The sequence below is a fragment of the Aythya ferina genome, assembly GCF_964211825.1.
Source record: "Aythya ferina genome assembly, chromosome: 1".
Classification (NCBI taxonomy): domain Eukaryota; kingdom Metazoa; phylum Chordata; class Aves; order Anseriformes; family Anatidae; genus Aythya; species Aythya ferina.
Window position 1 is genome coordinate 1,814,052 of NC_140296.1, and position 27,895 is coordinate 1,841,946.

The 27,895-nt window shown below is 50.0% G+C and overlaps 1 protein-coding gene across 5 annotated transcripts in view; it reads left to right on the top strand.

Moving 5' to 3' along the window:
- Positions 1–27,895, top strand: part of FAM168A (family with sequence similarity 168 member A) — a 171,314-nt gene that overhangs the window by 138,775 nt on the left and 4,644 nt on the right. For 4 of the 5 annotated variants that reach the window (XM_084494652.1, XM_084494653.1, XM_084494654.1 and 1 more), the window contains 2 exons: positions 15,929–16,009; positions 24,704–24,829. In XM_084494652.1, the coding sequence (XP_084350778.1) occupies positions 15,929–16,009; positions 24,704–24,829 (207 nt within the window). The remainder of the gene's footprint in view (positions 1–15,928; positions 16,010–24,703; positions 24,830–27,895) is intronic. The other variant, XM_084494656.1, reaches the window with a different exon arrangement.

The window sequence follows — 27,895 nt, forward strand, 5'->3', positions numbered from 1 at the left end:
TATAGTTATGGTTAAAAAATATTCCAGGGGAAATAATGTAGCACAAGGGTATTTTTAATGTCCATTTTGCAACCATGTAAAAAAAAAAAAAAGGCTTCCCTTATAAAAGAACTAGCTTGGTGCATATTTGTAATTTTGTAGGTGTGTATTAAATGAGTATCTCACGTCTTATAAAAAGATCTGGGGCAAGATCTGCAATTGGGTATCGTTGGTCCCGTTGGGCTTTCATCTCTTGCAGACCCTCGTGCCTTAACCCAGCTCCCCCCCAGGATCCTCACTGCCTGGTGCCCTCTCAGCCCCCCTCCTCTGCTCCGTCCTTGTCCCTGCAAGCCCTGCAAACCCATTTCTTTTGGCAACATGGCTTTGCTCCTAAAGTCTGGGCCCCTAGGTCCAAAATCTTGCATCACAACAACCCTGCAGAAGCCGGGAGCCAGCCTGGTGCTGTTGTGAAGCACACAAACCCATCCAGACTTTGGAGAGATGAGGAAGGATCCTTAAATGTTTCATATCCCCGAGGCTTTACCATAATTTTAATGCATTCTTTGCACATAGCTTTTAAAAGGACCATCACCAATAAAATATATGTGATGTGTTCTTGCCCTGCTCAGAAGCAGAGCGGGGTTTTTTGCAGATGATGGGAGGTGGAGTGGGAGGAAGGAGCTCAGCCACAGGAGGATTTGAGGGGGCCCGAGGAGCAAGCAGCAGCGTTGCCAGCCTTCTGCGAGGGACTCTGTGCTGTGCCGGCGATGCTGATGTTGAAAAACCGTGCCAGGATAAATACACACTCGTCACATTTCAGCTCTTTTTTTTGTTCCAAAACGCAGGCAGCCTCAGCTGGCACATCATTTCTCAGCTGCTGCCCCTGACATCCTGCCGCGAGTTTCGGCTCCTCCATCACCTTGAGACTTCACGCGGCCCCTCTCGAAGGCCACGCAGAACTTCACAAATTTACAAAAGCGGTGTAGAAATGGGAACAAATTCCTTAAAAACGTGGGCTTTGAGGCTGGTTTTGCAGCACTCCCTGGCTTGCAGCACCAGCAAGGAGCCCATCCATCACCCAAACCCATGGTCTGGGACGTCCCCACCGGGACCAAGGGGTGGGCACGTGTGAAAGCAGCGTTGTGTTTGGCAAGCCATAGAAAAGAGACCCTTTTGCACCGAGTATTCTGCGATAGTTGTAGGAAAAATCTGTAATTATGCAGATTTATTGCTGTTTTTCCAGTTTCGAGTGCCTCAAATTAGCTCTTCTCGAGCAGATTCTGCTGTGATGAATTCGAGGCAGCTTGCGACTGTTGGCTCTTCTCGGAGCAATATTTAACAGCGTCTGAGAGACTCCTCTGGACAGCTCCTTCCTCTCCTTCTCCTCATTTAAACCCTGGGGTTCTGCTGCTAAATCTGAGGCGTGCAGCTATTCCGAGCCCCTTACTGGTGGCTTTCCTTTTCCTGAGCTCATCCGAGCAGGAGGAGGCTGATGCAAGATGTCTGATTTGTATTTTGCGCGACGCAACGCCTGTCGCTGCTCCGACTTCTGGGGGATTTTTTTTTTTTTCCCCCCTTTCCCGTTTCCATCCGAGCCCATCGCTGTAATTTGCTATTCCTGGAGGGAGCTGGTGACTTCTTTTTGCAGTTTCCCAGGGTTATTTTTAAGGCAGCCTCACTACCTGCGGCGCGATGACTCAGTGCGGATTTGCACAGTCCCCAGCATTTGTGCAGAGAAGTCAGCCTCTGGATTTAATTCCCGAGGGGATAGTTAGGAGCGCAGCCTAAAATCCCCAAATCCTTTAAGGCTGCTGAAACAAAGTCACCAAATCATCCCTAAATACAACGCGACCGTCTCCCTTCCTAAAATTACAGGGCATAGAGAAACGGGAAACTTTTATTAGCTTTGGTGTGCTGGACCTGTGCAAACATGAAAAAATGGGCTTCCTTCAGCTCCAGACCCGTGTGATATAGGGAAAATGCATTGTACCTGATTAGGTCTGGACTTCGAGGACTGCTTTTGGTCATTTGGGAGTCAGGATTGCATGTCGGAGGGATGCAAAAATGTGAACAGCATCGATACTTCAGCACAATTCGGACTCGCTGAAGCCTTGCCATTGCGTGCTGCACTTGTGGGTCCCTTGCAATTCGGGATATTCTGTGATCCTGTGATCCCGTGATCCTGTAATTCTGTAATTCTGTGATCCTGTGATTCTACAATTCCTTGAACCTTTATCGATCTGATGCTGGATTTCGGCTGCTGGGCTCGTGGCATCATGAACACGCATCTACCACCCCTGCAGTGCCCACACGGATCTGATGTATTTTAGGAGAGCTTGTTGCGTATCTAACGTTATAAATATTTCAAGATGTGTTACTAAAATCCCTCCCGTTCTCCCACGTGGATGGGCAGCCCTTATTTCAAAAAGCCAGAGCTTTTTGTGGTCTGCTCCTGTGCCGGCTGGGCGTGATGATGGAGGGCACGCTGCTCTTCTCCATGGCTCCATGATTGCCATCCATCCAAGATTTCCAGTTTCCCCGTTTTTCCACCCAAAATACTGCCCCACGTGAGCCTTGGGATTTTTCAGACGAGCCCGATTGCTTCCGCGTGTTGAAAACAAGCAAAAGAGGAGCTGCCACAGATTTATCTCATCTGCTTGAGCAAACAAGAGAGTGCACCTCAACCATAAAATGTAATCTCCTTAATTAGCTGTAATTGGTTTTCCAAGTTGGACTATGATGGAAATCATTCTTTTACGGCAAGTGAATGAAAACGGGGCTGTGCCGAAAGATCCCTGGGCTGTGGTTTTTAATAAGTTTGTAGTTTCTTCTGGGCAGAAGCCTGCTTGTAGGGAATAAAATATTTACAAGACGGGGCGAGGGATTTTTGTTTGCTTTTTCTGTTTCTTGTAAATCTTTTTTTTTTTGAAGAGAGGCTCTGCTGGAGCAGCTGGTGCAAAAAACATGACTCTAATTAAAACGTTTGCTGAAATGAGTTTCCGTTTTTGGAGAGGAATTATGGGCAGGAGCATGGTTTAGACATTTCTTTAGGAAGTAATGGGATTGAAAAATTCATTTTGTGGAACAAGAGGGGTAGATCCTACAAAACCATGCCACCTCCGTGCCGTTGCTCGTCCTGTCTTGCTGTTGGGGGCTGTTGTGGGCTGCTGGTGGCTTTTTGGGGATTTTGGCGCAGCAGCCGGGGACCTTGTCCTGGAGTATGGATAACAGAGAATTTGGGGTAAGTGGCCTTTGTGGCATCACCGTACTTCTCCTCTCTCTTGGAGAGAACTTTTGCACTTCCTACCTGGCGAAATTTAGCTTTATTTTTGCTACAGCCTTTTTTTTTTTGAAACAGCGAGGTGGAGTTTTGCCAGTTCAAATACTGCGTATCCTCAGCTTCGCCCCAGCGCAATTTGAATCTAATCTCCTGGCCCAAATACATGTGAGAGACCCGTTAAGCCTTTTAACACCCAAAAACTGGTTTTGTTAATATTCCGCGTGTGCTCCATCTGCTGCTGTGTTTGCCCAAAGCCGATGTCTTTGGGAGCGATTCGCTCGCTTGGTCTACGTCCAAAATGTCCAAAATACCATATGGACATTTTAAAGTGAATTAGCATTGAAAAATTAAACCACGAATATCAGGGTGCTGTGAACCCTAAACCCGTGACCTTCCTGAGTTTAACTTAAGCTGGCTGGGTTTTTTCAATCTTAAAATATTTTAGCTTTTATCGGGGTAACCCTAGCGAGGGAACATTTCCAGCGGGTACGGCAGCGGGACGGTGGCGCCAGGTGTCCCCGCAGCCTGAGGATGCTCCTGGTCGCTGTCACCTGGATGTTTTTACTGAATTTTCTACTGGAATGGCTTTGGGAAAAAGTACCCACACCCCTGGTAGTGCTGCTGGATCTTTGTGCCTCGATGGTGCCGCTCGCCGGAGTACGGCACTGCAAGAGCGGCGTCCGCGCACAGAGCCAGACCCATCCTTTGGCCACGGAGAACTGGCCTTTTTGGGTAATAATCTGTTTCCGTAACACTATAATTTACTAGAATTAATTGAAATTGCAGGTTCGGTGTCCCCAGAGGTCTCGTGTAAGGGTGTAAATCCAGGTTAGCTGCACCGGAGTCAGGAGGGAGATGCCAGTGTCAGAGGAGAGTGTGGGCTGCGGAAAGCGGCGCAAGGAAGCGGCTCTTGCATTAGGAGAGGCTCAATTACGGGGCAGTTCTTGTGGTGTTCATCCCTGCGTCGTGCCCTGGGGATTCCCAGAGGGCACAGAAGCAGCTGGGGAGCTGGGGCTGGGGAACACTCCCGGAATAAGGTCGGTCCCACACCAGCAAATTAAATTAAAGCATCTCGAGGAAGAACTAAAAGTAACGCACGGGCAGGGTAAGGAGCTTTCTGCCATCACTCCTCTTTGCTGCAGATCCTGGAAGGTTACCGGCGATGGAGCAAAGCCTGGTGGATGCTCCTCCTGCTTCTGGCAGGAGTTACTCGGTGTTCAGCTCTGCTGATGGACGAGGTGCCGGTCCCACGGCATCTGCAGATGTTTGCAGCCACGCATCTTCCTGCGCAACTCGCCACAGAAAATATTCAAACTGCGTGCTGGAAAATGGCATTTCTGTAAGAAAACTGTGTCCTGTAACACTTGGAGGGTTGGGGAGCAAAGCACAAGGGCAGTCCTGTGCCAAACAGCCTGGGCAGGGCTGTGGTCGTCTTCTGTTCCCTCTCCATTCCTGGGTGGCTCGTGGCGAGCTCGCTCCTTTCTCAGCACTCCCTGGCTGCGAACTGGAGCACCCCCTGCTTTCTCCAGCCTTTTAAATAATTTCTTCATGCTGCACACTCGCGGGGACAGACCTGTTTCTGACACATCTGCAGGTATCCAGCTGCTGTCATAGAAACCAGGAATATTTTGGAGCCAGCTGCAGCAAACACACCGAAGGGGCAGGTCGGAACAAAGGAGCGGCGGCAGGAATGGCACACGAGCGTGAATTTCCATCAGGTGCACATGGAAACCTGTTCCCTTCTCCCTGCCGGCAGCGCAGAGGTGTCACGTAGGCTGCACCTGGAACAAAATGCCAAGACCCCAAATTAATATTTTTTTCCCCCGGTGCTGCGGCGTATGGCAAGGGAGGTGAGCGGAGCTGGGACGGGTGCGTTGGAAATCGGCCAGGTGAACAACTGCAGCTTGGAAAACACAAAAAACACTGTTTTCTGAGCAGTCATTAGAGAAACCCAGTTGGTAACCTATAACCTGAGGGCACGGAGAGTGTCAGAGTGTCCTCCTGCTCTCAGCCAGGGAGAAGTGCCTGGCTGCATTTACATTACAAACTACTCCAGAAAGAGCCTACCAGGAATCCTTTTTTCACCCCATCCAGAGTTGCCATAGAAACTCTGCTGCCTGCCTGCCAGAGCAGAAGGGGACCGGGAGCTCCTGCTTCAGAAAGCTCGGCTCTCCTGCCCTGCCTGGGATTGCAGGGGGACGGGGAATGAAGACAGGGAATGAATTATTGAGCCGCATTTGCACTTCTGGAGCGCCGCGCGCGGAACCCGAGCGACTTGCGGGCGGCGCTGGGCCGAGAGCAGAGGAGGGATGTCTCGGGGGGCAGCTCTCTGCATCCCCTCCCAGGAAGGATGCTCTCCCCACCTTGGCGAGGAAAGGATCCCAAGGAGGATCCGCTGCTTAAAATCTACCTCTGCGTCAGCCCCGCAGCAAACCTCCACGTGCACGCGGAAAAGGAGAAGCGGAAAAATCACGTCCCCCTCTTTCTTTCTCTTTCTGATCTCCCCACATCTCACTTGACTGCAGTTTTTTTTTTTCCCTCCCAGCATCTGTCTGTCCTGTTGGTCTCTGCACGGCTGCAAACCACCACCACCTGCCTGTAAACCTCATTACAAGCGCAAGACAGAGGCTGGGAAACGGTGTCCTTGGTCTGGGACAGGGGACGGCACGAAGAAGGGACAGAGTGGGATGCCTTAGGAAGGACAGATGGACTCTTTCCTCTCAAACAAAGCAATACATATTCATTATCGAGCACGTTAAGTAATTATTCCATTAAAGATACATGACTTGAGCTCGCTCCAGCTCGCTGTCCCTGGACCACGTTGCATCTGTAAGGCAGCGAGAGCAAAAGGCTCCTTCTGCTGGTGATGGAAGCAGATTTGACACTGAATACACCCGGGAAGCCGAGTTTTTCAGATAAAAAAAAAAAGGCAACCCAGTCGCTTTTTTGACCATAACCTGACTTTAATTTGTCAGGCTGGATTTGTTCAGCTGCCGTCTCCGAAGCCCTGCTGTGGCAGCCCATCACCTGCCATGCACTCACGCTGACCTTCCAAATGTTACAGCGGCCCTGGAAAACATTTTCCACGATATTCAGGAAAAGACAGATGAAGAAGCCTCCGGACAGGATGAAAAACGAGCTTCTTATAGTCACTGTCAGCGGGAAGAGGAGCAGTTCCTCCCTTCCCGTCTTTAAATCTAAGATATTGGCTGAGTTCAGGGCCTGATGCAGCTGTTATGCTTTACCCTCATTACTCTGCAGAAAAGCAAAAGGTACTCCTTCAAAGTAATGATTTTTACAGCAGAGTAAGGAGGCAAGAAGTAGGTTATCCTCGGGGCAGTGCGTGCCAGTGCCTCACGGACCTGCTGCAGCTCTCCGAGCACCGCAGGAGGGGGGCTGCGTTTCCAAAGGGGTCAGCGAGGACCCTCTGCAAGGATTTGTAAAGAAACCAAACGTGATGGAAGGAGGGAGAAAGGCCTTTCCAGGATAAGAGATGTATTAAATGATAAAAAGCGGGGGTGGGAGTAAATAGCTTTGCTGGTGCAGGGGGCTGAGCTTTCTGTTCCCACTCAGGAGCAGGGGCCCGGACCAGCCAGCGCTATGGAAAGGCCGTGATTATGAGAGGTGAATAAAGTCCTGGGTGGCGTGGTCAATAAAAATAAGTCACTCCACACATCTGTACTGCAAGAACGAGGAGGCAGTACGTGAAGGAGCGGGACTGCAGCAAACCCGAGAGGCAGCTCCTTCAGCAAGTCGTCGGGCTGCGCAGATCCGAGGCCCAACGCTTACATAATTCAAGGGAAGACTTGACAAGACCACGGGAGAGGAGTCCACTGAGAGATAAATAAATAATAAATAATAATAAATAGATGCACTGGAAACCGTATCTAGCACAGGAACTCCCCGAGCTGCAGATGTGTGGAGTCGGGGAGTGCACTGGAGGGAATCGTAGGCCTTTCATCTTTCTTAATCTCCTCCCCAAGCATCCGAGGCATAGTTTTGTGCCAGGCATTTTTTTTTTTTGTGCCAGGGGAGGCTCAGGTTGGCAATGAGGAGACATTTCTGCTCAGCAAGAGCGGTCAGGCCTTGGGACGGGTTGCCCAGGGAGGTGGGGGAGTCCCCGTCCTTGGGGGTGTTCAAGGAGAGGTTGGACGTGGTGCTTGGGGACAGGGCTTGGTGGTGACATTGGTGGTAAAGGGTGGTTGGAGCAGGTGATGTTGGAGGTTTTTATAACTTCCATGAGTCCTTCCAGCCTGAAGTGTCCCTGGGGGACATTACTGGGTCAGGAACAACCAACACCAGCTGTCCCAACACAAGGCCTGGGCTGTAGGGCCTGGGACACAGCCCTATGGGGTCACACTAAAGGGCTCTCACCCATCATCCTGCCCCTGACAGTGGCCATTGCGATTTGGGGTTTAAAAACCCAATGCAATGACTTCGTTATGGAGGGCTCACGCTTTCTTTGGAGCAACAAACATCTCTATTTTCTCCTCAATAAAACACCGTTCATATCTTGCCTTGGATTACTGAAACAGAGGATGAAGTAAATAGTGGCAGGGAGCACTAATAGCGCCTGACCTAAGCAGTTTTCTCCCACTTCTTGTCTAAAAACGGGGGCTGTGACACATATCTCTTGCCCAGGAGTTATAGTGATTGACGGCCTGTCAAGCGCTGTCGCTGTGCTTTATTTATAGGATGTGACTTAAATACTCCCAACTTCCCGGGCTAATATTTTCGGACAGTTGCTGCCGGATTTCAGGATGAGTTTTCCTCATGCAAACGCTTCCTGAAGCCATGCGGCGAGGCCTGGGAGGTTTCTGGTTGTTGCTTTATCTTTTGGTCACGGCCAGGATGCAAAACCGAGGGGAACGGTCATAAAAAGAAAATATTTCTTTAATCTATTTTTATTAAAGAGAAAATATTTTTACGACCATGCTTGATGGTCCTAAAAAGAAAATATTTTTGCCAGATTCGTGTAGTTTTTTTTTTTTTTTCCTTGCATTTTTCCTTTTTTTATACTGCAGGCTGCAGAAGTACGCTTGTGCCTGTGATGCCTGCAGAGCATCTACCCAGGCAGTCTCCAGAGTTGTGCTTGCTACGTAAGAAAAAATCCTTCAGAGAGCTTGCACACAGATCACCAGCACCTTTTGGGTCATGTTATTAGACAAACTATATAAAAAAAAATGTGGGGGCCCTGCCATGGAGCCCTCCTGGGGCAGGGGGCGAGCAGCGGCACCCAGGGGTGCCCCCAGCATCACCCAGCCTGTGGGGCTCTGATTTTTCCTTCGAAGGCTCCATTTTTTTCCAAAAACCTTCTTTCGATAACGCATCCCATGCAGAATTTCGCACGGTTTGTGACCACTGGTCTGTACTGTGCTTAAACACAGGAACCACCACCAGAAAGGCTGCAGGTGCCTTGACAGCCCCCAGGACGAGTGGCTCTGCATGGCCATGGGTAGCAAGCAAGAAATAAGTGATGCTTATATATAAAAAAAAAAAAAAGGATGTATCAGCTGGAAATAGAACAAAAAAAAAGGTCTGCAGGAAAGTGAGCAGGTCATCAAATGCTAGAGCTAATCTCTTTTAAAATGGTTTCTGTGCCTGGCAAATCCATGTTCGTTTGACTGCTCTGCTCCTGGTCTGATGAGGCTTGAAACAGTAATAAGGGGGTGGCACTTTTTCACGGGAATGAATGTATTTATTATCCTCGGAGACCTGAGAAATGCCGGATTCTCAACCATCCATTAACTCGCTCTTCAGAACGGTTCCACCCTTGCTTTCAGCTTTTCCTCTATTTTTACAGCCAGTTAGCACGAGTGGGCTGGAGTGGTTCCACGGCAGGGCGATGAGTGATGGGGCAGCAGGAGAAATAGGGGACGCTGTGCGAAACCTGGCCCCGGCGCTGCCGTGATGCTCATCCCTCACCGTGCCCGACATTTGGGGAGAGCTCGCCCCAGAAATTTATGCCATTGCTCCGTTTCTGTGGGCTTAGAAGAAGAGAGAAGGTTCTGGCATCCTTCGGATTGTGTGCTGTCAAAAAGGGCGTCCCCTAGATTCATGTCATTTAATATGTTAGGCGTGAAAGGGAGTAAAAATCAGTTTGGTGGGGCTTCAGCTCTGCCCCGAGGAGGTGTGGACTGCGCCTGGATTTAGCTTTGATTTGGAAAACCCTGTAAATCACGGGATGCACACTTTGAGTTTCGGTACAGCAGCTTTGCCTTTCAAAATCCAAGAGGCCAAATGGAGCTCGGGGGGAAGTGAAACCTAATGGACGAGACCCGTCTTGATGTTTTAGCGTCGAGTTTGACCCGAGTTCCAGCTGAAGGACGGTGACACCTTTTAAAACACACTGCCAGCCTCACGTGCAGCCATTTGGTCAGCTTGTAGCACCCTTAGAGCCCCGAGCCACTTGTGACAAAGGGCTCGCCACCAAAAAATCGGGGACTGAGCTGTGCCAGGGCTGCAGAAGGGAACGGCGTCCTCCCAGTGAGCAGGGGAAGCTCACGGAACGGGAGGACAAAATTTCTTTAAACCTCTGAGCCATAAAGAACGAGACACGATGGGTGGACTTAAAATACCGACGTGTTTTACAGGTGGAAATATTTTGCCTTAATATGGGTGACCCGAAGAGGTGGTCATAAAGACAAAATGTTCCCGGACTTATTGCAGCTTAAACGCAATCACTCAGCGGGAACAAGCTGGCAGAAGGTGTTTAGGGTTTTAAAAGAGAGAAGTAATATAACGGCCCCTGAATTTATCTGTCTCGGAACAGCGAATTACACATTATGGACAGTTTTGCCTGGCTGCCCGGGTTTTTAGTCCCTTGGATGTTGGTCATTAATTGGCTCAAGAGATAGTGCAGCGAGTGTCTGAACGGCAGCTCGCCGGGGTCCTTGGTGACAGTGGTTCGATGGGTTTTATACGGAGCCTCGTCCTGCGCCCAGATAAGGGGCTTTGTTATCTGTCCCCGTACAAATCCTGGCGCTACAGCTGCCATTAGGGGCGTATCGCCGCCCGAGCATCGCTGGGAAGAAGAGCGAAGGGGAATATTTCGTCTTGTAAATTAATTTGGGCTGCTTGTAGCAATTTAAGCCGTAATCAGATAACGGCCAACAGGACCTATTCTCGAGAAATTAAACGGCACGTTTTGGAAATCAGCGTTGGAAGTGACAATTAATTGAGACACTCATCAGTGGGAGCCTGAAACAAGGACCTGGCTCTCTGGGCTCCCTAGCCAAAGAGAAGCAAACTGCGTGTCCTTTCTTCTCCAAGAGATACAGGAGTAGGTGAGTACGTCCTATGGAGACCTGGCACTAGTATGGCTGGTACGTTATTTGGGTGCTCCCAACACTTCTGATCTGCTGCATGGCGCTGAGGTGGGTGCACCGCGTGGGTGCTGCTGGCAGATGCCAAACCCTGGCCTCACGGGCGAGCTCAAAACCACCCAGGTCCAGTTAAAAAGGACTTTGGGACGAGACAGCCAGACCCGCTCAGCATAATAGGCTCAGATCACGTTAGTGGTTCCTTTTTTAATTAGCCCAAAGTGTTTGCTCTGCTCCAGTTTTTAACGTCTGGGGCAGCTGAGCTTGCCCCCACCTTTGGTTGTATTGTTTTAATATTAATTATTAATATAATCTTTTTAATATGAATTAATTAATACACAATATTCTTCACTATTTTGAGTGTGTTGCAATTTTCCTCCTCTAACTTGTGCGTCCTCATCAAGGCTAGATGGAGCCGACCAGAGGGACGCCAGGGTCCCTTCCACCCTCACGCACAGCAGGTGACACGGTTAGAAGCATCAATGAAATGCCATTTGGTAGGGGCGAGGGGAACCGTGGCCAAAAGTGGCCAAATTCCAGCTCGATGCCACCTGAAGCCTGCAGAGGCAGCCTCGCAGCCTGCCTGAGGTGCTGGTTAACCTCAGAGGAGCTCCTCCTTTCAGTGGTGTCATCCTAAGCCATCCCTTTGGCTGTACCGATGTGCGCTACTGACGTGCAGAACTGCATCGGCCGCAGGGGAACCGCTGCCAGGAGGGGATAAACCATCCCAGAAAGCTGCCAGGATGGAAAGAGCTGTCCTAAAACCCCCTCCAGACACGTCTCGTAGCCTGCGGTGAGCCTCGTGTCTCTGGTTGCGAGCACAGAAACACAGGGCTGGAAATAAAAACAAGCCGACTGCTTTGCTAGGGCTCTTCCCAGTGTAATCACAAAGGGGCCTGGGCTAAACAAAGCTGTTGCTTAAAAACATTTGGAGGTTCTGCGAGCCACGCTTTATTAATTTATTCCCTAAAATCCTTTCCGAGCACGTCTCCTGAAGGTGTGTGCATTAAAAAGGGAGAGGATAGCTCAGGCTTGCAGCCTCAAAGCCAGGAACCAAAAGCGGCGTTGCACCGAGGAGGATGGAGCAGAGCTGGAAATAATCTTACAGAAACATTTAGGGATACATGAAAAATTAAAGGTTATTGCGTCGTAATTTTGACACTGGTTCAGTCGGTGCTGCGCAGCGCCGGGGTGCTGCGTGTTCTCCTCGGGGAGAACATGAAAAGAGAGCTCGGTTTCCTGCTCCTATTGATTGTGGAGAGGATGTGAAATTAAAATAAAGCAGGGAAGCAACTTTTGATTTCTTCTCTGAGGAATCTAATAAATCCCGGTCAATGTGGTTTCATCCGATTTTCTTATCGCTGCTGCGATGGGGCCCCAAGCCCCAGCAGAGCTGGGGGTCCCATCACATGTGGATCTGTACCAGTACGAAATAAAGGATATTTTCTGTCCCTGACCTTCCCATATCTCCAGCCGCAGCCTCCGGCAAGAATCCCTTGAAGATCATCAACACCAAGCCAGCGGTTTCCCCCTCTGTGCTGCTGATTTTGCAGATTGAAGGTGATGAGATGAGGCAGATATAGCAGGGTCACCAGCAGGGACAGGGGCTTAGGGTGGCCACGGGGCAATCAGAGCAGGATGCGGCCACTTGGGCTCCCAAAAATCGCTCCCAAACCCCGGTCACCGGGGCCGGGCTTCGTCGTGGGAGCTGCAGCTGTGGCTTTCCTGAGGATGTTGGCTCGTGGTCGCTTCGGGGAGGAAGAGGAGCCAACAAACATAAATCGTGACGGCTTGAAGAGCAGGAGGCAAATACGGGGTAAAAATGTCCCATGTATTTTTAAACCCGGCGATTTCTGAGCGCCGGGGGCTCACAAACACGCTTCCTCTCGCCCCAAATTGCCACGGTTGTGCTGCTGCTTTCTTATATTTCGGTGTGTCCAAAAAAAGGAGCAAATCACGCTCATTTCCCTACCCTCATGATGGAAAGGAGAGGTGTTGTGCTGGAGGTGGGCACATGGTAAAGGTTTTGGGGTCAGAGTGGACGGCAGAGCCGAGCTGAGCCTGCTGCAGCCTTTCACATCTGAACCTCCTAAAGCTCCCTCGGTAGAAATGGCATTTATCTGAGACGAAATTATGCTGAAAATGCCCGTGACTTTCTTTCAAAACAACAAAAATCAGCAAGAGGCAGCCCTGCGGAGCAGAAGTTAAACCCCAAAGAGAGAAAGGAGACGTGTAAATACACGGTTGTCTCCGCCTGCCCGAAATAACCACGCGGTCTTTGAATAATTGGCTGTATGGAAAAGATTACCCAAAGCCACAGCTTTCCTGTGCAGGCCCCTCCCCAGGCCCCCGAAGGAACGTGGTCTGATTTATTTCAGGCTGGTTTTGCACGTATAAACCTAATGTTGAACGCGTTGGTTCGTGGGTTCCTCCTGCGCGATTCAGGCCCTCTTTTGGGGATAAACTGTCAAGAAAAGGGGAAAGGGATTGGTTTCCCGTGCGGCCATTGCTCATCATCCATGTACCATCCACAAACTACGAGTGAGGGGCTTTGGAGATGTGTGGGGAGGCAAAACCCAGTGGTCGGGCTCTCGGGCTTGCGGGGCAGGGGGTGAGCAGCAGCACCCAGGGGTGCCCCCAGCCTCAGCCAGGCCACGGAGCTGTGAATAGCTGCTGTGTAGAAATGCAGTTTGAGGGAATAATATGGAAAATACGCCTGGTTTGGAGGCAAAGAGGGACTGCTGAGGTCGGGCTGGCCGCAGGAGGACCCCAGAGCGGTGAGCGCAATGCAGAAATCAGTGGTTATCCTCCAAGGAAGCAGAGGGCAGGCAGGGATAGTTCTGATTTAATATCTTCATCATTAATGCTCTGCTTGCAATCACTGGATCTGCAAATAACTTTCCGAGGAGCTTCCTGATTGCTAAAAGGCTCTATATTCCCGGCTACGTTGACAACGTAGTTTTATGTAGTCTAAAAAAAAAAAAAAAAGAAAAATCTGTTGCACTGCTGCTTATCCAGCATTAACCACAGCAATTTTTAATTAACCTGATTTAGAAGCCAAATATATCACTGATGAAAATGAGAGGGTAGAACACACAGCCATTTATTCCAGTACAGTGGTCATGATTGTTGAATTAGATTTATTTAAATGAACTTCAAAATTTTGCTGCAGCAGTCGGCTGCGTGCCGGGTTTTGGAAACCTGCATCTGGTCGCGTAACAGCGTGCTGGGGGCACGGGGAGGGGGAGAAATTGCAGCGTGTTTGTCTTGCTGTTGGGGAAGAGGGAGGAAAGATCCATTCTGGCTTGTATTTAATAAAGCAAAAAAGATGGGGTGTGAATTGCGTGCTAATTACTTCCTCCTGGTCTTTGCTGGCAACCAGCAGCCAGTGGAAGGATGTTGGAGGTTCGTGGAGTCTGCTGTCGAACCAGTGCTGCCTTGGGAAGAGAATAGAAGGGAAGAGAAGGGAAAAGAGGCAGAGAGAAGAGAAGAAGGAAGGAAGGAAGGAAGGAAGGAAGGAAGGAAGGAAGGAAGGAAGGAAGGAAGGAAGGAAGGAAGGAAGGAAGGAAGGAAGGAAGGAAGGAAAGAAAAAGAAAAGAAAAGAAAGAAAGAAAGAAAGAAAGAAAGAAAGAAAGAAAGAAAGAAAGAAAGAAAGAAAGAAAGAAAGAAAGAAGGAAAGAAAAAGGAAAAAGAAAGAGAAGAGAAGAGAAGAGAAGAGAAGAGAAGAGAAGAGAAGAGAAGAGAAGAGAAGAGAAGAGAAGAGAAGAGAAGAGAAGAGAAGAGAAGAGAAGAGAAGAGAAGAGAAGAGAAGAGAAGAGAAGAGAAGAGAAGAGAAGAGAAGAGAAGAGAAGAGAAGAGAAGAGAAGAGAAGAGAAGAGAAGAGAAGAGAAGAGAAGAGAAGAGAAGAGAAGAGAAGAGAAGAGAAGAGAAGAGATACCCATGTCCCGTTGGGTCTGTTTGAGGGATTTACACATGTAGGAAGGGATGGAGTTATTTGAGTGTTACCGTTTTCGGTCTGTAAAAGCCTTGTTTTCCCTTGGCTTTGCCAATTTGGCCCATTCTGCCTAGTTCTCCAGCGCAGCGTGCCCGCGGTGTGCAGTGGTTTCCTACCCACCGGTGATTCCAGCTGCCCCAGCCTGCACGTAGCTGCCTGATTTCCCCTGAACTCCCTGTGACCGACCCGACTGAAGATGATGGGAACTGAAGATGCTCGGTAACCTGCTCCAAAGTTGCCCATTAAAACCTCACGGTGGCTTCAAAGGCTATGCGCTGCCGTGCGTGTTCCTTCCAGGTGGCTTGGCAGGTAATCGGCTCCCTCCCCAGGATGGCAGCTGTGCAGTGAGGGGTGAATATAAGGGCTGGCATGTTTCCCTGCAACGTCCTTACCTCCCCTTTAGCAAAAAGCTCTGCCTAATGGAAGCACCGAGCGCTCGGGTGGGTGCTGAGCTCTGCTGTCCGCGTGCAAAGTGCTCTCTGCTCTCCGTGGAGAGCGCTCCGCAATCTGGCACCAGGCTGTGGAGGAGTTACAGAATCATTTCCCAGTTTAGGTTTGCTTTTTAATATTTTTAACACCAGGAATTGTTCGCTTCCTGCCATTTAGGGTTAGCTAAACCTGCGAGGCCGAGGTTAAAGTTATGATAAGTGACACGTCAAGTTACTACGGCCGCAAGGAGCCAAGGAAAACCTTTCAGCTCCAGCTGTGCCTCTGGTTTTTGGAGCTGAATTCTGCATGCGGTGCGTGTGTTTTCATGGTGGCTTTCTTCAGAGCACGTCGAACATGCCCATGACCTGCTTTCTGGTCATCGCCCTCATTTTCTAGGGAAATAAAGGCTGTATGTTGATGATATCACATGGAGCACCTTCATCATCCTTCCTACACCGTGGCCAACTGGGAACACGTCAGTGCTCCACCTCTCACCTGTGCCGATGGCCTGTTTGCTCCCACGGACTGTTTATTCCTTTCCAGGGATGCTCTCCTCTCCTCTCCTCTCCTCTCCTCTCCTCTCCTCTCCTCTCCTCTCCTCTCCTCTCCTCTCCTCTCCTCTCCTCTCCTCTCCTCTCCTCTCCTCTCCTCTCCTCTCCTCTCCTCTCCTCTCCTCTCCTCTCCTCTCCTCTCCTCTCCTCTCCTCTCCTCTCCTCTCCTCTCCTCTCCTCTCCTCTCCTCTCCTCTCCTCTCCTCTCCTCTCCTCTCCTCTCCTCTCCTCTCCTCTCCTCTCCTCTCCTCTCCTCTCCTCTCCTCTCCTCTCCTCTCCTCTCCTCTCCTCTCCTCTCCTCTCCTCTCCTCTCCTCTCTTGCTGCTGTTGTTGTCAAAAACGTGATGAATTTCTCTCTCTTTCTCTCGTTGCAGGTTACCCGACGGGATATCCCACCGCGGCCCCAGCCTACAACCCCAACATGTACCCAACCAGCAGCCCCGGCTATGCCCCAGGTAAAACCACTTTGTGCATGGAGGCCCTACAGGGCCTGCAGGAGGATTTGGTGTAAAAACCCAAACACCTTCTGTGTCCTTCTTACCAGGGAAGGGGACTGGGTTAAGCTCTTCCTTTGATATCTCTGCCCTTAACTTCACGCCGTACCTTGGGAATGCTTCTCCGTGTTGCAAAGTGCTTTTGAATGAATTGTATCCCACAAGTTTTATCCTACCTGGAGGATAAAACTAGTAGGATTGTATCCTACTACTCATCCCAGGAATTTTACAGTGGCTGTGATATCTGCACTCTGACAGCTCTTAATATTTCTTGACCATACCATGTGTTATCTCCCCGAGATTGCCTTCCCCTTCTCGCTGCTTATCTTTCTCCCCTTTCGTGTTATAGCTGTAGAAATGTCAGCAACCGTGCCCCGTTCGGTGCCCTCGTCTCCCATGCCATGTCTTCGTGTCCTTTCCCCTCCCTGCTGCTCCACATCTCTCTTTTTTGTAAGGGAAACCTTACATGTGGGTACAAATTCTGGTCCCATCCCTGCACCCAGGCTGTGCCCTGCTGCTCCTCTCATGGAAAAAGGGTTCCCCATCATCTCCACGAAGAAATTTCTCATAGGAATTCCCCCATCAACCCCTTTATTTTTTTTTTTACCCACGACAAGATCTGCATTCGAGCCCAAACGTAGAAATCTTTACACAAGTCTTTCTCTGGAGTTGAAGACTTCTCTTAGGCTCCAATTCGTTAAATAATGGAGCTGAAGTCAAGCCCATTTTTAAGTGTCCCAGCCCGTTGGAAGAACCAAGCAACTGCCTTCGTGCTGCTGAGTTTTTGGAGCATGGTTCAATTCCCTGCTTTCAGCAAAATTATCCGGGGCTGGGAGCCGCTTTGCATGGCACAGGACGTTAGAAACCCAAGTGCTAAGGGGCACTTCCAAAATGTAACTGTTTTGTGCCCGTACCTGGAGCAAATGAAGTGAAGTGCAGTATAAAAAAAAGGAAATATCCTATTTAATAGCAGCCTCGAGATCAGAACGTTATTTATTAGCTGTGGGTTTTTTAAGCTGTGGCGTGCTATCAGAGCGTTTTCCTCAAAGGATGCGGTCACACAGGTCAAATCCAAGCTTTTGCAGTGTTTGAACTGTGACCTGAAAAGCGTTTCTGAAATCAGGACTGGGCCTTTTTTCACGGTTTTTATGAAAAAGGGCTGAAAAAAGAAGTCTTGCTCACCCATCTCCACGCAGACTTCGGAGATGAAGAATTAATGCCTCATCTTTGGGGTTGATTCCCTGACTCCTTGGCTGTCCCAGCTGTTTATTCCGAGCACGTTGCCTTGAAAGAGCTGAGGGATTTTAACTTTGCACCCTTTCAGCGGCGTGCTCGGTAGCCGGAGGGAAATGGATGCTCGTGAAACCAGTGCACAGCAGGACTTGGTGGCGGTCCCACTAAACCCTTCCTCCTCTCCAGCGCCAAGTTTTCAGGCTCTCGGCTGTCATCAGATCGGTGGGTTCCCAGGCTCGGGTGCTTTCCAGGGCTGATGAAGCAGGAATGAGGGGTTTCTTGCCAAAAAAAAAAACACTTCTGGTGCTGTCTTCTGCACATCGCTGACGGCCTTGGGTTTGAATTCGCTGCTGTTATTAAATGAAGCCGTGAAATGAAGGCTGTGAGGGGTCTGTCGTGTTTCTGTGGTTTTCTTGTGCCTCTAGGACAGCCTCTAGGTGATGTAAGCACACATTGCCCTGGCCATTATAGAAAAACGAGTGGCTGGGGAGCAGCAGAGGGGTTTCTGCAGGCTCCTCGTGCAGGCAGCAGCTCGAGGGGATGGCCAAGAGGTGCTTTGTGGACATCCCCGGCACCCTTTTGGGATTCTGGAGCTCCCATCAGGAAACCCGTGGGCACAAACCCCAGAAATGCCGCGTGGCTTGCCAAGGAAAATAGTTTTCTTTGCAAAAACTCGTTGAAATCCGCACGTTCCCCTGGAAAGTTTCTATTTCGGCTCTGTTTAATTTTCCCAAATTAAAAAAAAAAAAAAAAATTGGAAATTTTCAACTGTTTTGAACAGCTGCAGCCACTGCCACGTTAGGGAAGATGCAGCTGCCTTTAGCTGGATAAACATCAGGTCTCCAACCTCCCCAGGGGGGCAGTTAGCCCGTCCGTTTGGGGACAGGCTCCCATGGGCGTCTGTCTGTCCTACGGGGAGAGCTTCAGATGAATCCTGCCTGGGGCATCCCTCGTGTTCACGAGAAACAGGAACCCAAAGGGGTTTGGGAAGCACTTTCAGATAACTGTTACAGAGAAGATAGGGAAGGGGCCATCAGCGATGATGTTTTATGGGATGTGTTTTTAGTAGGTTGTCGCTAAACAGCAAGAACAGCCGGAGAAGTCCATTTAATTAATGTTGCCCAGCAGAACGAGCATCACAAAGATCCAAAGAAGGAAATCAAGAGCAGACCCAGGGTGAGGGGCTCCGTCCGTGCCCATATTTTCATGGACCAACAGATTTTGGCAGATTTTGGCTCAAAGGATGAGCATTGAGCACACACCGCTGCACCTTTTCCAGGAGCAAAGCGTTTTCCTGAAGGGATGCTTCGGTGTTAGGAGATAAAATATTTCCTCCCGCCCTCTTGATCAACACGTTGGGGCTGCTTTGGGTCTGAGCAGGCAATTTTTAATTTCCCAGAGGGGGCACAGGTTGTTGCCGGGACGTGTGAGGATGCTGAGCGTGATGGGGACGGGAGGAAAGCCGAGGAGGGTTGGGTTTGTAGTCCTTGGTTTGTCCTCCCCGAGCATCCTCGGCTGACCACCAGACCCACACTGGTCTCTTCTCCCCAAAACCAGGCAGATCAGCCTCAGAAGTCCCCTTGCCATTGTTCGCCGTGGAATAATCTGCCCCGAACCTCGTTAGTCCGCGGCTTTCACAAGCACAAAACCACGGAGACTTTGATTTTTCCTACCTTTGTGCTGGCAGCCGGGGCTGTGGGTGTTCTCCCTTTCATTAAAGATACTTAACCTCCCCTCGCTTTGATTCCGGCTGGATTTTATCACTACAATACTTTGCAGCAGGCAGTTCTGCAGATTAATTAAGGCTTGAGTTACCGATTTTTTCTTTTTTTCTTTTTCTTTTTTCTTTTTTTTTTTTTTTTAAGCGATGCAAATAATCGTCTGTTGCCTTAGATTTGCATGATGTGAAAGGGGAAGCGAAAGCCCTGGTCAATCTTCTTTGTGCCACTCAGCCTTTTGTTCACTTCCCGACTCGCCCGTCTGAAGTGCTCTCCTAATCTTTGCCGACTTTCTTTCTCGAAAAAAAAAAAAATAAATAATAAAAATCCTCTGATCATTTTTGTCACCCCCCTCGCCGGATTCTTTTTGTTCGGCGGCTTAATGCTCCGTCAGGAGCGCATTCGCCGCCGTCGTGACATTTCCATTTTCACTTCTCTGTTTATGATTCTCAAAAATGCTCTTAATAATTTCCAGATTAGAAAGATCCCGGAGTCCAGCGAGCTGACAGGCCATTTTCCAGCGAGAACAAAAACCTTCCAGCGCCTCGCAGCGCGCTGGCAGAGCAGGGCTGAGCGCCGCATTAGCGAGGAAATGGCGCGGATTAAAACCGGAGCTGCTCAGCCCCAGCTCCTCCGGCTCGGAAATGTCCGTCCTCCCCCTAAACAACCTCAAAATTGAAATATTTTAGTGGCGTGGCAGTGGGGGATCACGGGATTTTGGGATTGATCTTGTAAGAGGCTCGGTTTGGAGCCCTCAGCTTGTTGGTGTGCACCTGGGATGAAGGATGCTCTCCGCAGACTGGCAGGTCGGGATGCTCAGAGCAGGCCAGCAAGTGGGGAAAAGACATCCCCAATCCCACGAGGGAGGACCTTGTCTTTCCACATAATCTTTTGAGGCAGAGAAAAGGCTGCAATCATGGCCCGGACCCTTCTGAAAAACGTAGAGGGTGGCGCATCCCACGCCAACAGCTCCCAAAAGCAGGCACAGGCCCCGCTCAGCACCTCCCAGCATCCCCCCCCAGGTCAGCAGTCTACAGAAAACAAACCTAAAGGAGAAAATTAACGATTTTAGAGAGACAAACAGCAAAATAAGCTCTACAAAATATCCCATCGGTGTGTACGTGTGACGGCGTGGGCGGCGTTCTCGGCTGCGTTAAATGGAATCGAGTGAAAGCAATCGTGTGGTTCGGTGGCTGAGCTGAACCCAGCCGCCTGTGTCAGTACCAGGAGCGGTTCCTCAAATTGAATCAGCTGCTGTCACCCAGGAGGCTGGAAATGTGAGAAATCAGTGAGATTTTCCTCACAGAAACAACCCGGCCGCAGAAAGGAACGTGCTGCCAGGGTCCGTGCCGAACACACTCGGGATTCGGAAAGAATCAATTCTTATTTTTAAAATCTGCGATTTTCGCAAACAGCAGGCTAATTCCAAATACCTTTTTAAGCATGTTTAGATGCTGAGCCTTTAGCTGCCTGGCTGCAGAAAGCAACGCTGCGTGTTCCCAGCAGAACCGCTGCTCCCCAGCGCATCCCAGCCGCCAACGAGGCGCTGCTGTTCCAGGCCTCCCGGGCTGGGTGGTGGCTGTGCGAGCTGGCAGAAATCCCTTGGGATCATTAAAGGAGCAATCACAAAACCGACTTTCATCCGCTGGGGTATCTGATACTCTTTATGGAGGTTAGCCATGCAAACGTGCCCCTTAACGCTGCTTGGAATATAGGTTGGAAAGGGTGGGGAGAGCATCCTCGGCTTGGGGCTTCTGGATTTGCTGGGTTATCACTGACAGAGGTCCACGGTGATGCTGGGATCCACATGGGAAATCAAACGATTTAGCAGCCCAGATATTTAATTCCCTTGGGTGGAAGTGCAGTGAGACCTGGAGAGGGACTTGGGGAGGTCTTGAGACCCCTTGGCCCCTCCGGGTCCAACAACAGCAGGGAGAGAAGAGGAGATGGGTAACTGGAACTGGCCTTGAATCCTCCCTCCATCAGAGTCAGGTCTCTAGTGGATATTTGTTAACATTTGAGTGAAGTGTTTGCCGCCAAAGGAATGATAAGTTCTTCACCGATTTGTTTTAAATCAGTCCTTTCCAAGGAATAGATACAGACAGAAACTGCATTGCTTGCGAAGCTCAGCAAAAGGAGCCCCAGTCAAGCAAGGGAATGAATTTCTTGCCATCGTGGCTCATTGAAATGACACGGTTCCACTTTCTTCCTCACTGCATGATTTTTCTTTCCCATTTTTCAATATTTATTAGAGGGAGAGACACGAGGAGGGTCACAAGATGACTGTGAAACACTGGCATTGCAAACCCCGGTGCTTGCAGCAAGCCTGGCTATTTCGGACGGTATTACTGCAAAAATCCCTTTCTAGTATGGAAAAACGAGCACCTAAAATCACTCTACTGCAGAGACACAAGGCATGCCAGTTTTTTTTTTTTTTAAGATAATGTATGTCTTCATTAAGCCGTGTGTCTGTTCCCTCCTAGGCATTCTGTCTTCCTGAGCTGCTTGTTTTGTTTTAGCTTCCTTCATTAACGTGCGCTTTTTATTTTCCTGAAAGTAGGGCATGCACTTTTCGTGTGGAGACTGGCTCCTGCTTTGACCGTACCTATTAATAATGCAGCAGGGAATAATGCTTCGTGTCCATTACCGTGGTGCCCTGACTGAGCAGAGCAGACATTTCTCACGTCAGCCCAGGAAATCGCGGCTCCGTGTGGCTGCCGTCGGCACGTTGGGGCACAGGATGGAGGCTGTGAGCTCTCCATTCCCTTGTTCCTGCTTCAGGATCCACCCAGAAGGAAATATTGCTCCGCAGGGGCAAACTATAGGCATCCTCTTTCCCCACTGAAGTGCTCTAACCACCCTCTGGAGACGCCCGTCCTCTCCCTGCCGACTATTTGGGGCCATCAGTAGGTCCCCTGGGGTGGGCGTCTGGAGTCTAGCGGCGAGAGCATCCCGTAGAGCCTTGCAGGGCTTTCCAAGAACAAATGCTCCCACCATTTCGAGGCACTCAGGCACACAGTGATGGGACCGCCTGGGGAATTGAGCTTCTTGCAGGCTTTGTACAATGCTCAAGGCTATATCCATCACAAATAAGGGAGGGGAGCAAGAGGTTTATATACTCTATATGCCACATCGTCTGCTTGGTCCTTTCCTTGCGATTCTGCACTCAGTTAATACACAGAATTTTCTTCAGGAACAACTGGTTCATATTTTTTTCTCTTTCCCACTTAAAACATGCCCTGAACATTGCTGGAGGAGGCTGGCCCCAGCACTACAGAGCCCCACGCTCAGCTGGCATCACTTGACCCGTTCCCACCAAGAGGTTTGCCAGCAGATAACGAAGAAAAGCTCTTTATTTTGCGATGAGTAGCATCTAAAGCAAATCCAGAAGATACTGGCAGGAGGAGACAGACCTCAAATGATGTCGGATAGTCATGGTTGGATCATAACCTCCATGAGCTGTAGCTCCTGCGCAGGACTAGGAGATATTATTGTGCTGAGGTGCCTCTGTAGCTCACTTTTTGTGGAGTTTTAAGTGATGGATTCTCCGAGGATTGGTGATTTAGTGTAAAGGACAGGCTCCCAGCCACATCGGGCCCAAATTGCCGTGACCGTGATGTGGGTCTGATGTGGAGAGGAGAAATCGCCGAGGAAGGCTCCGTGTAACATCGGAGTAAATCGTCTCATCGCTTTCGGAGATTAAATCCTTTGTGAAGCCGGGCAGCAAAAATGAATCTGGTTTTGAATAAAAGCGTAAGGGAAAGAAAGTTTCATCTCAGAGCTGGCGGCGTGCTGAAGATGGAGCAGAGCAGTTGGAAAGCTGCAATTATTTCTGCAAGCCCTTGCAAGGGGCTGTGGGCTCAGAGCATGGCCAGTCCTGGGGTGATGGAGAAATCACAGCCTGAATCTCTCTTCCCAGAGCCTTCTGCTTTTCTCGGGAGGAAGATAAGGAGGGAGGAGCACATTTCTGCATCTCCATCAGACGGGGGAGGATAAGGACCCCCCGTCCTCCCTCAGGCCACGGTGTCCTTTCTAAACAGCTCCACTTTCTGCCCCAGACAGCTTCGTCCGAGCTTGGCTGCTTCTGCTGTCACAGTTCCCTGCCTATGAAACCACAAAATCACATCTCCGTTGCCCAAAGTTCCTTTTTTTTAAATTTTTTCCCCCCTCCACGAGGCTCTTGACCCAGAACCCCTTTACTGAGTGCCTGAGGAGCTCTGGGAGCACTCGTTAGTGGGCAGCAAGCCCTAATCAACCATTTTGTGTCCATAAAATCAAGCAGCAAAGTACCCCAGGGCTTCATCTTGCCTTGGCTCCCTCGGGTCCCCAATCCACTCAGCACACACACGAGGGGAGCAGAGCCGGCGTTGAGCTCTGGAGACCTTGGGGAATTCAATAATTTGGTGTCGAGCGAGCATGTCAACAGCCGAGCTTCCGATTTCAACCAAAATACCTTTAAAGAAGACATAAATTGGAGATTTCAGCTGATTCCGGCAGCTGCCTTGTTTTGTCTTCTGCACCCTCATCGGCTTCTGCACCGATAGGCCCTCGCCCGCTCTGCTTTCCTCAGCAGCTGGGTGTGTGAAATACGTACCAAAAACAGAAAACCTAGAGCTTATTTCTTTTATAACAACAGCTGGATCGACTTGTGGAGGGGCTGAGCTGTGAGGAGAGGCCCTCCCGGGTGGTTGAACAGAGGCTGGGCCTACCTGAGGGCCGCACGGCCCCATTGAAAGGAAACGGGAATTAAATGCCCTGAAAGGAGAGCAAACACCCAAATTTGAGACTAGTGGGAACAGAAAAATGGTGACAGCTCCACTGTTTCAGAAATAAATGAGGAAAAGACCTGGAAAGCTTGGGGAAGGATGAAGGCAAGGTCGGGCTTCTCCATAGACGTGCTCCAGACAGCCCTAAGCACAAGGGCAGTGGCACTGGTGATGTATTTGGGTATAGGATAAAGGCATAGCATTGAACCAAGGAAGGTTTGGGTTGGATATAAGAAGGAATTTCTTCATGAAGAGGGGCAAACGTTGGACTGGGATGCCCAGGGCAGTGGTAGAGTCCCCGTCCCTGCGGGCATTCAAGAGACGTGGCATTGGGATCGTGGTTTGGTGATGGGACTTGGTAGGTCAGGTTGATGGACTTGATGATCTTGAAGGTCTTTTCCAGCCTTAAATGATTCCGTGATCATAGAATTAGCATTATGGTGGTTAAGTCCAAGACATTTTCCTCTTTCAGAAAATCAAAGACCCACAAAATAACCGAATGCTGGTGCCGCCTTCTCCAATCCCGCAACATTTGCCTCTTGAGATTTCTCCTGGCTTGTCTTACGTGGCTCCATCAGTACTACTTCATTAATCAGGACGAGCTTCCCACCGATGCCTCGTGTTGCAGGTTGCCTTGTTTCAGAGCCCCCTCAGTCCTGTAGGGTCGGGGTGTCTCTCTAAGCATCTGCTGGCTGGAACTCACGATTTCACATAGGCTTACGGTGCAAAACCAGTGTTAGCATGCTGCTCCAAAAATCCCCCTGTCCCCAGAAATGTCCTCAAAGCCACCCACGCTGGTCGTGTACCCCGTGTAGACCAGCCACACATGGGAAACAAGGAGGAAAAGGGAGCAGGGCAGCCAAGTGGCTCAAATGTGACACAACTGCGGGCTGTTGTGCCTTCGGTGCTCTAACATTTCTTTTCTTTCTCTGCTCAAGCTACACTTCTGATGAAGCAAGCCTGGCCACAGACCTCCTCGTCCTGTGCCACGGAGGGCACCTTCCACCTCCCAGTGGACACTGGGACCGAGAACAGAACTTATCAGGCTTCTTCTGCAGCATTCAGTAAATAAACCTTTCCTTTGGGGTTTTACGTGGTTGTTCCGTGCCCGTTTGCCTCCCTTCCTTTCCTTGTGCCTCTGGGAGGGTTTGTTTGGGACGGGCTCATCGTCATTTGCAACCGAGGGGATAATTCTGGGGGCGTGCATGTGTCCTGCCCCAAGGGCTGAACCCTGGAGGAGGGATGGGTGCTGCAGGTCCCTGGGGTCCTGAGGATGGGAGCATCGCTCTACTGCCACGCAAGACGTCACAGAGCTCTGGATTTCGGTGTGTCCCCGCTCCTTGCTGTTTGCACTTCTTAAAAATGGGAAGGAGTGTGAAAAGGAGAGCCCTGACCCTCCTTATGCTCCTTAAGAGGAGGAAAAGGCACTTGGAGAAGGGCCAAGATCTTTGTTTCGGCTCTTCGGTCCACACGAGGTTGCTTGCAGGTGCTTACCTGTAACTGTGATGCTCCTGCAGAGCATTTGGGCACAGCCTGGACATATTCAGACAAGCCCTCTCGTTATTTTAGCAGCATTCCTCGTGTAGCAAAACCAAGGGGAGAATATTTCTTACAGCTTTAAAAAGCGTGCAAGAGAATTCCAAAATAACGCGTGGCTTTCCAGGAAGCCCGGTGAAATTCCCACCTTGTAAATCAAACGGCCAGAGCGGAGGTGGGAGGAGAGGGAGTTGGTTACAGATCACGGGAGGTGTAATCTCATCCGTACGGGTCCAAGCAATTCCTCCAGCAGAGGCATCACACTAAAAACACGGATAGCACGGGGAACGCTGCAGGCGTGAGGCAGGACCACGCACAGGGGCAAACTTCAGGTAGAAAAAGATGTAAAAGAAACCACTGGTGCCTCTAAACACCCTTGGGGCTTGGAGAAACTCCCAGGCTTATTTGGAGGGAAAAATAAGGTCTGTTAAGTGACTCGGTGAGGTTGGGAACGCTACAAACCACCCTGCATGGGCATCCCTGGCTGGGGGTCTGCTCCAGGCTGCTTTTGGCTGCTAAATTAAATCAAAGAATGAGTTTAGGGGAAGAGCTATGGCTTCTTTTTGATAACAAGGAAAATATTAAAAGCACTGGGAAGGCAGGGAGGTCCCTGCTGTACTTTGGAGGAGGAGCTGCAGGTCTGACATGGGACGTGGGCTCTGTGTCCCACCTAATTAATGGGGTTATGGGGAGCAGTCATTCATCTTCTGATGCAGTGTCTTCATTCTGTGGTGCCAGCATCTTCTCCCCACAGGACCCATTTTTTCAGCAGTTCCTGGGGCTCTCCTCCAGGACCGATGCAGGAGATGCAGGGGAAGAAACGGGGCTCCTACCCTGGGTGCTGGGATGTTGCTCAGGGCTATGGGATCTGCTCCTCATGCCCTGTTGGTCCTGGCACCGTCCTGGCCCTGGCACACTTTGGCCATTATCACACACCGGGGGCTGTTCTTTGGGCTTAGAGCCACAACTGGCTTCACCGGAGCCACGATAAATTAGTAAATTAGCTCTGTAAAATCAGGAGCAGTTCAGATGGGGCACCCTGAATCAGTTTGATCCCCCTTCGCCCAGGTTTTTTCCGAACCAGGCTCTCGAGGGACGTTGAGAACTTTCTCGTGGGCATCACCAAAGAGCCTGAGCTGGATGGAGGAGAGCCACGGGGAAGCCTTGGATGGTCCTGGGGTGAGCAGTGCCCACAAATGTGCACTGGAGCCACTCGCTGAACACAGATAAATATGGATTGATGAACAGGAGCTGCTCAGTACCTGCAGAAGAGGTCCCAAGGGTTGGAACGGGCTCTGAACCTGCAGTGAGAGCCTTGTTTAGGGGCTGGACACGTGCCTCCATCGTGGCTAAGGTGTGAGTATCCACCTTCTCCTGCTCAGCAGTATTTCTAAAAAGCTTCTCGTTGCTGGAGGAAGAGCCAGGCTGGATGGAGGAGGGTGGAAGAGGCAGGACCAGACCCCAGGAGCAAGCTGGAGACCACGCAACCACGAGGGACCTCGCAGGCACGGAGCCATCGTGTCACCTCCAACCGGTTGCAAACATCCGTCCATTGCATTTGGGTTTTATTTTCTTGCACCTGCAGGATGACAGTGCTGCAAAATTCAGCTCTGGCCAACGTATGTGGGTGGCACAAAGGGAATCTTTGCTCCTAAGCAAACCCTAAAAGGATTGAGGTCGTTTTGTAGGGCACACGGACCCCAAGCCCCAGACCTCGCTGCTGCATGGACACCCAGCGTTTACCAAATACCAAAATACCTCTTGGATTTCCTGAGAGCCCATTTTGATGCTCTTCATGCCGAAATGGGAGAAACCTGTGATACAAAATTCATCACAGAGCTTTTTTTTATTTTTATTTTTTCTTGTTCCACCCCTGCAAACCGTAGTGGTAATGTAGGAAAAAAATTACCCATGCAATTCAGCGCACTTCTCCCATGCGGGATCAATGAGGGTGAGATTCCTGGAGTGGCACGAGGGATTTAATCAGCAATTTTAATAGGAGCTGCAGCTTAAACGCTCGCTCTTGCCTTTAAAATCCCAGCCCGCTGCTGAACCACGGAGCAGCGGTGGCACAGGCCACGCGAACTTTCTAATCCTAATAAGGTGTTAGATGGTCGTAATTAGGCTTTACAATTAGCTGTCAGACGTGTTTTTCTGAGGGTGGTATAAATCAGCATGTGCCATAAAACTTAAAAAAAAAATACACACACACATAAAACATAAAAACATAAAACAAGTCATTTTTACCCGCAAACAGCACAAATTGTTCCATTTTTTCCTGATTTATAAACAAGGAAGACTGAACCTGCCCAGATTATTACTTTTAATACCCTATTTTTTTTAACACAGCAGCTAAATTGTTCATGTTTCAGTGATGGGGGAACCACAGCAAGGTTTGGTGTCAGCAATCGGAGCGGTAAGCGTGCAGCACCGATCTCGTCTGTAGCTCTGGCAACGAAGCGTGGTGCTGAGAACCGACAGCCTCCAAGGTCTGTGCTTGAAAAAATGAGATGAAAACAGGAAAAAGTCCCTTGTAGAGAAGAGCTGGAGGTTGGTCTGCAAGTGCCACTGTGGTGTTTCTGGAGGATTGTGAT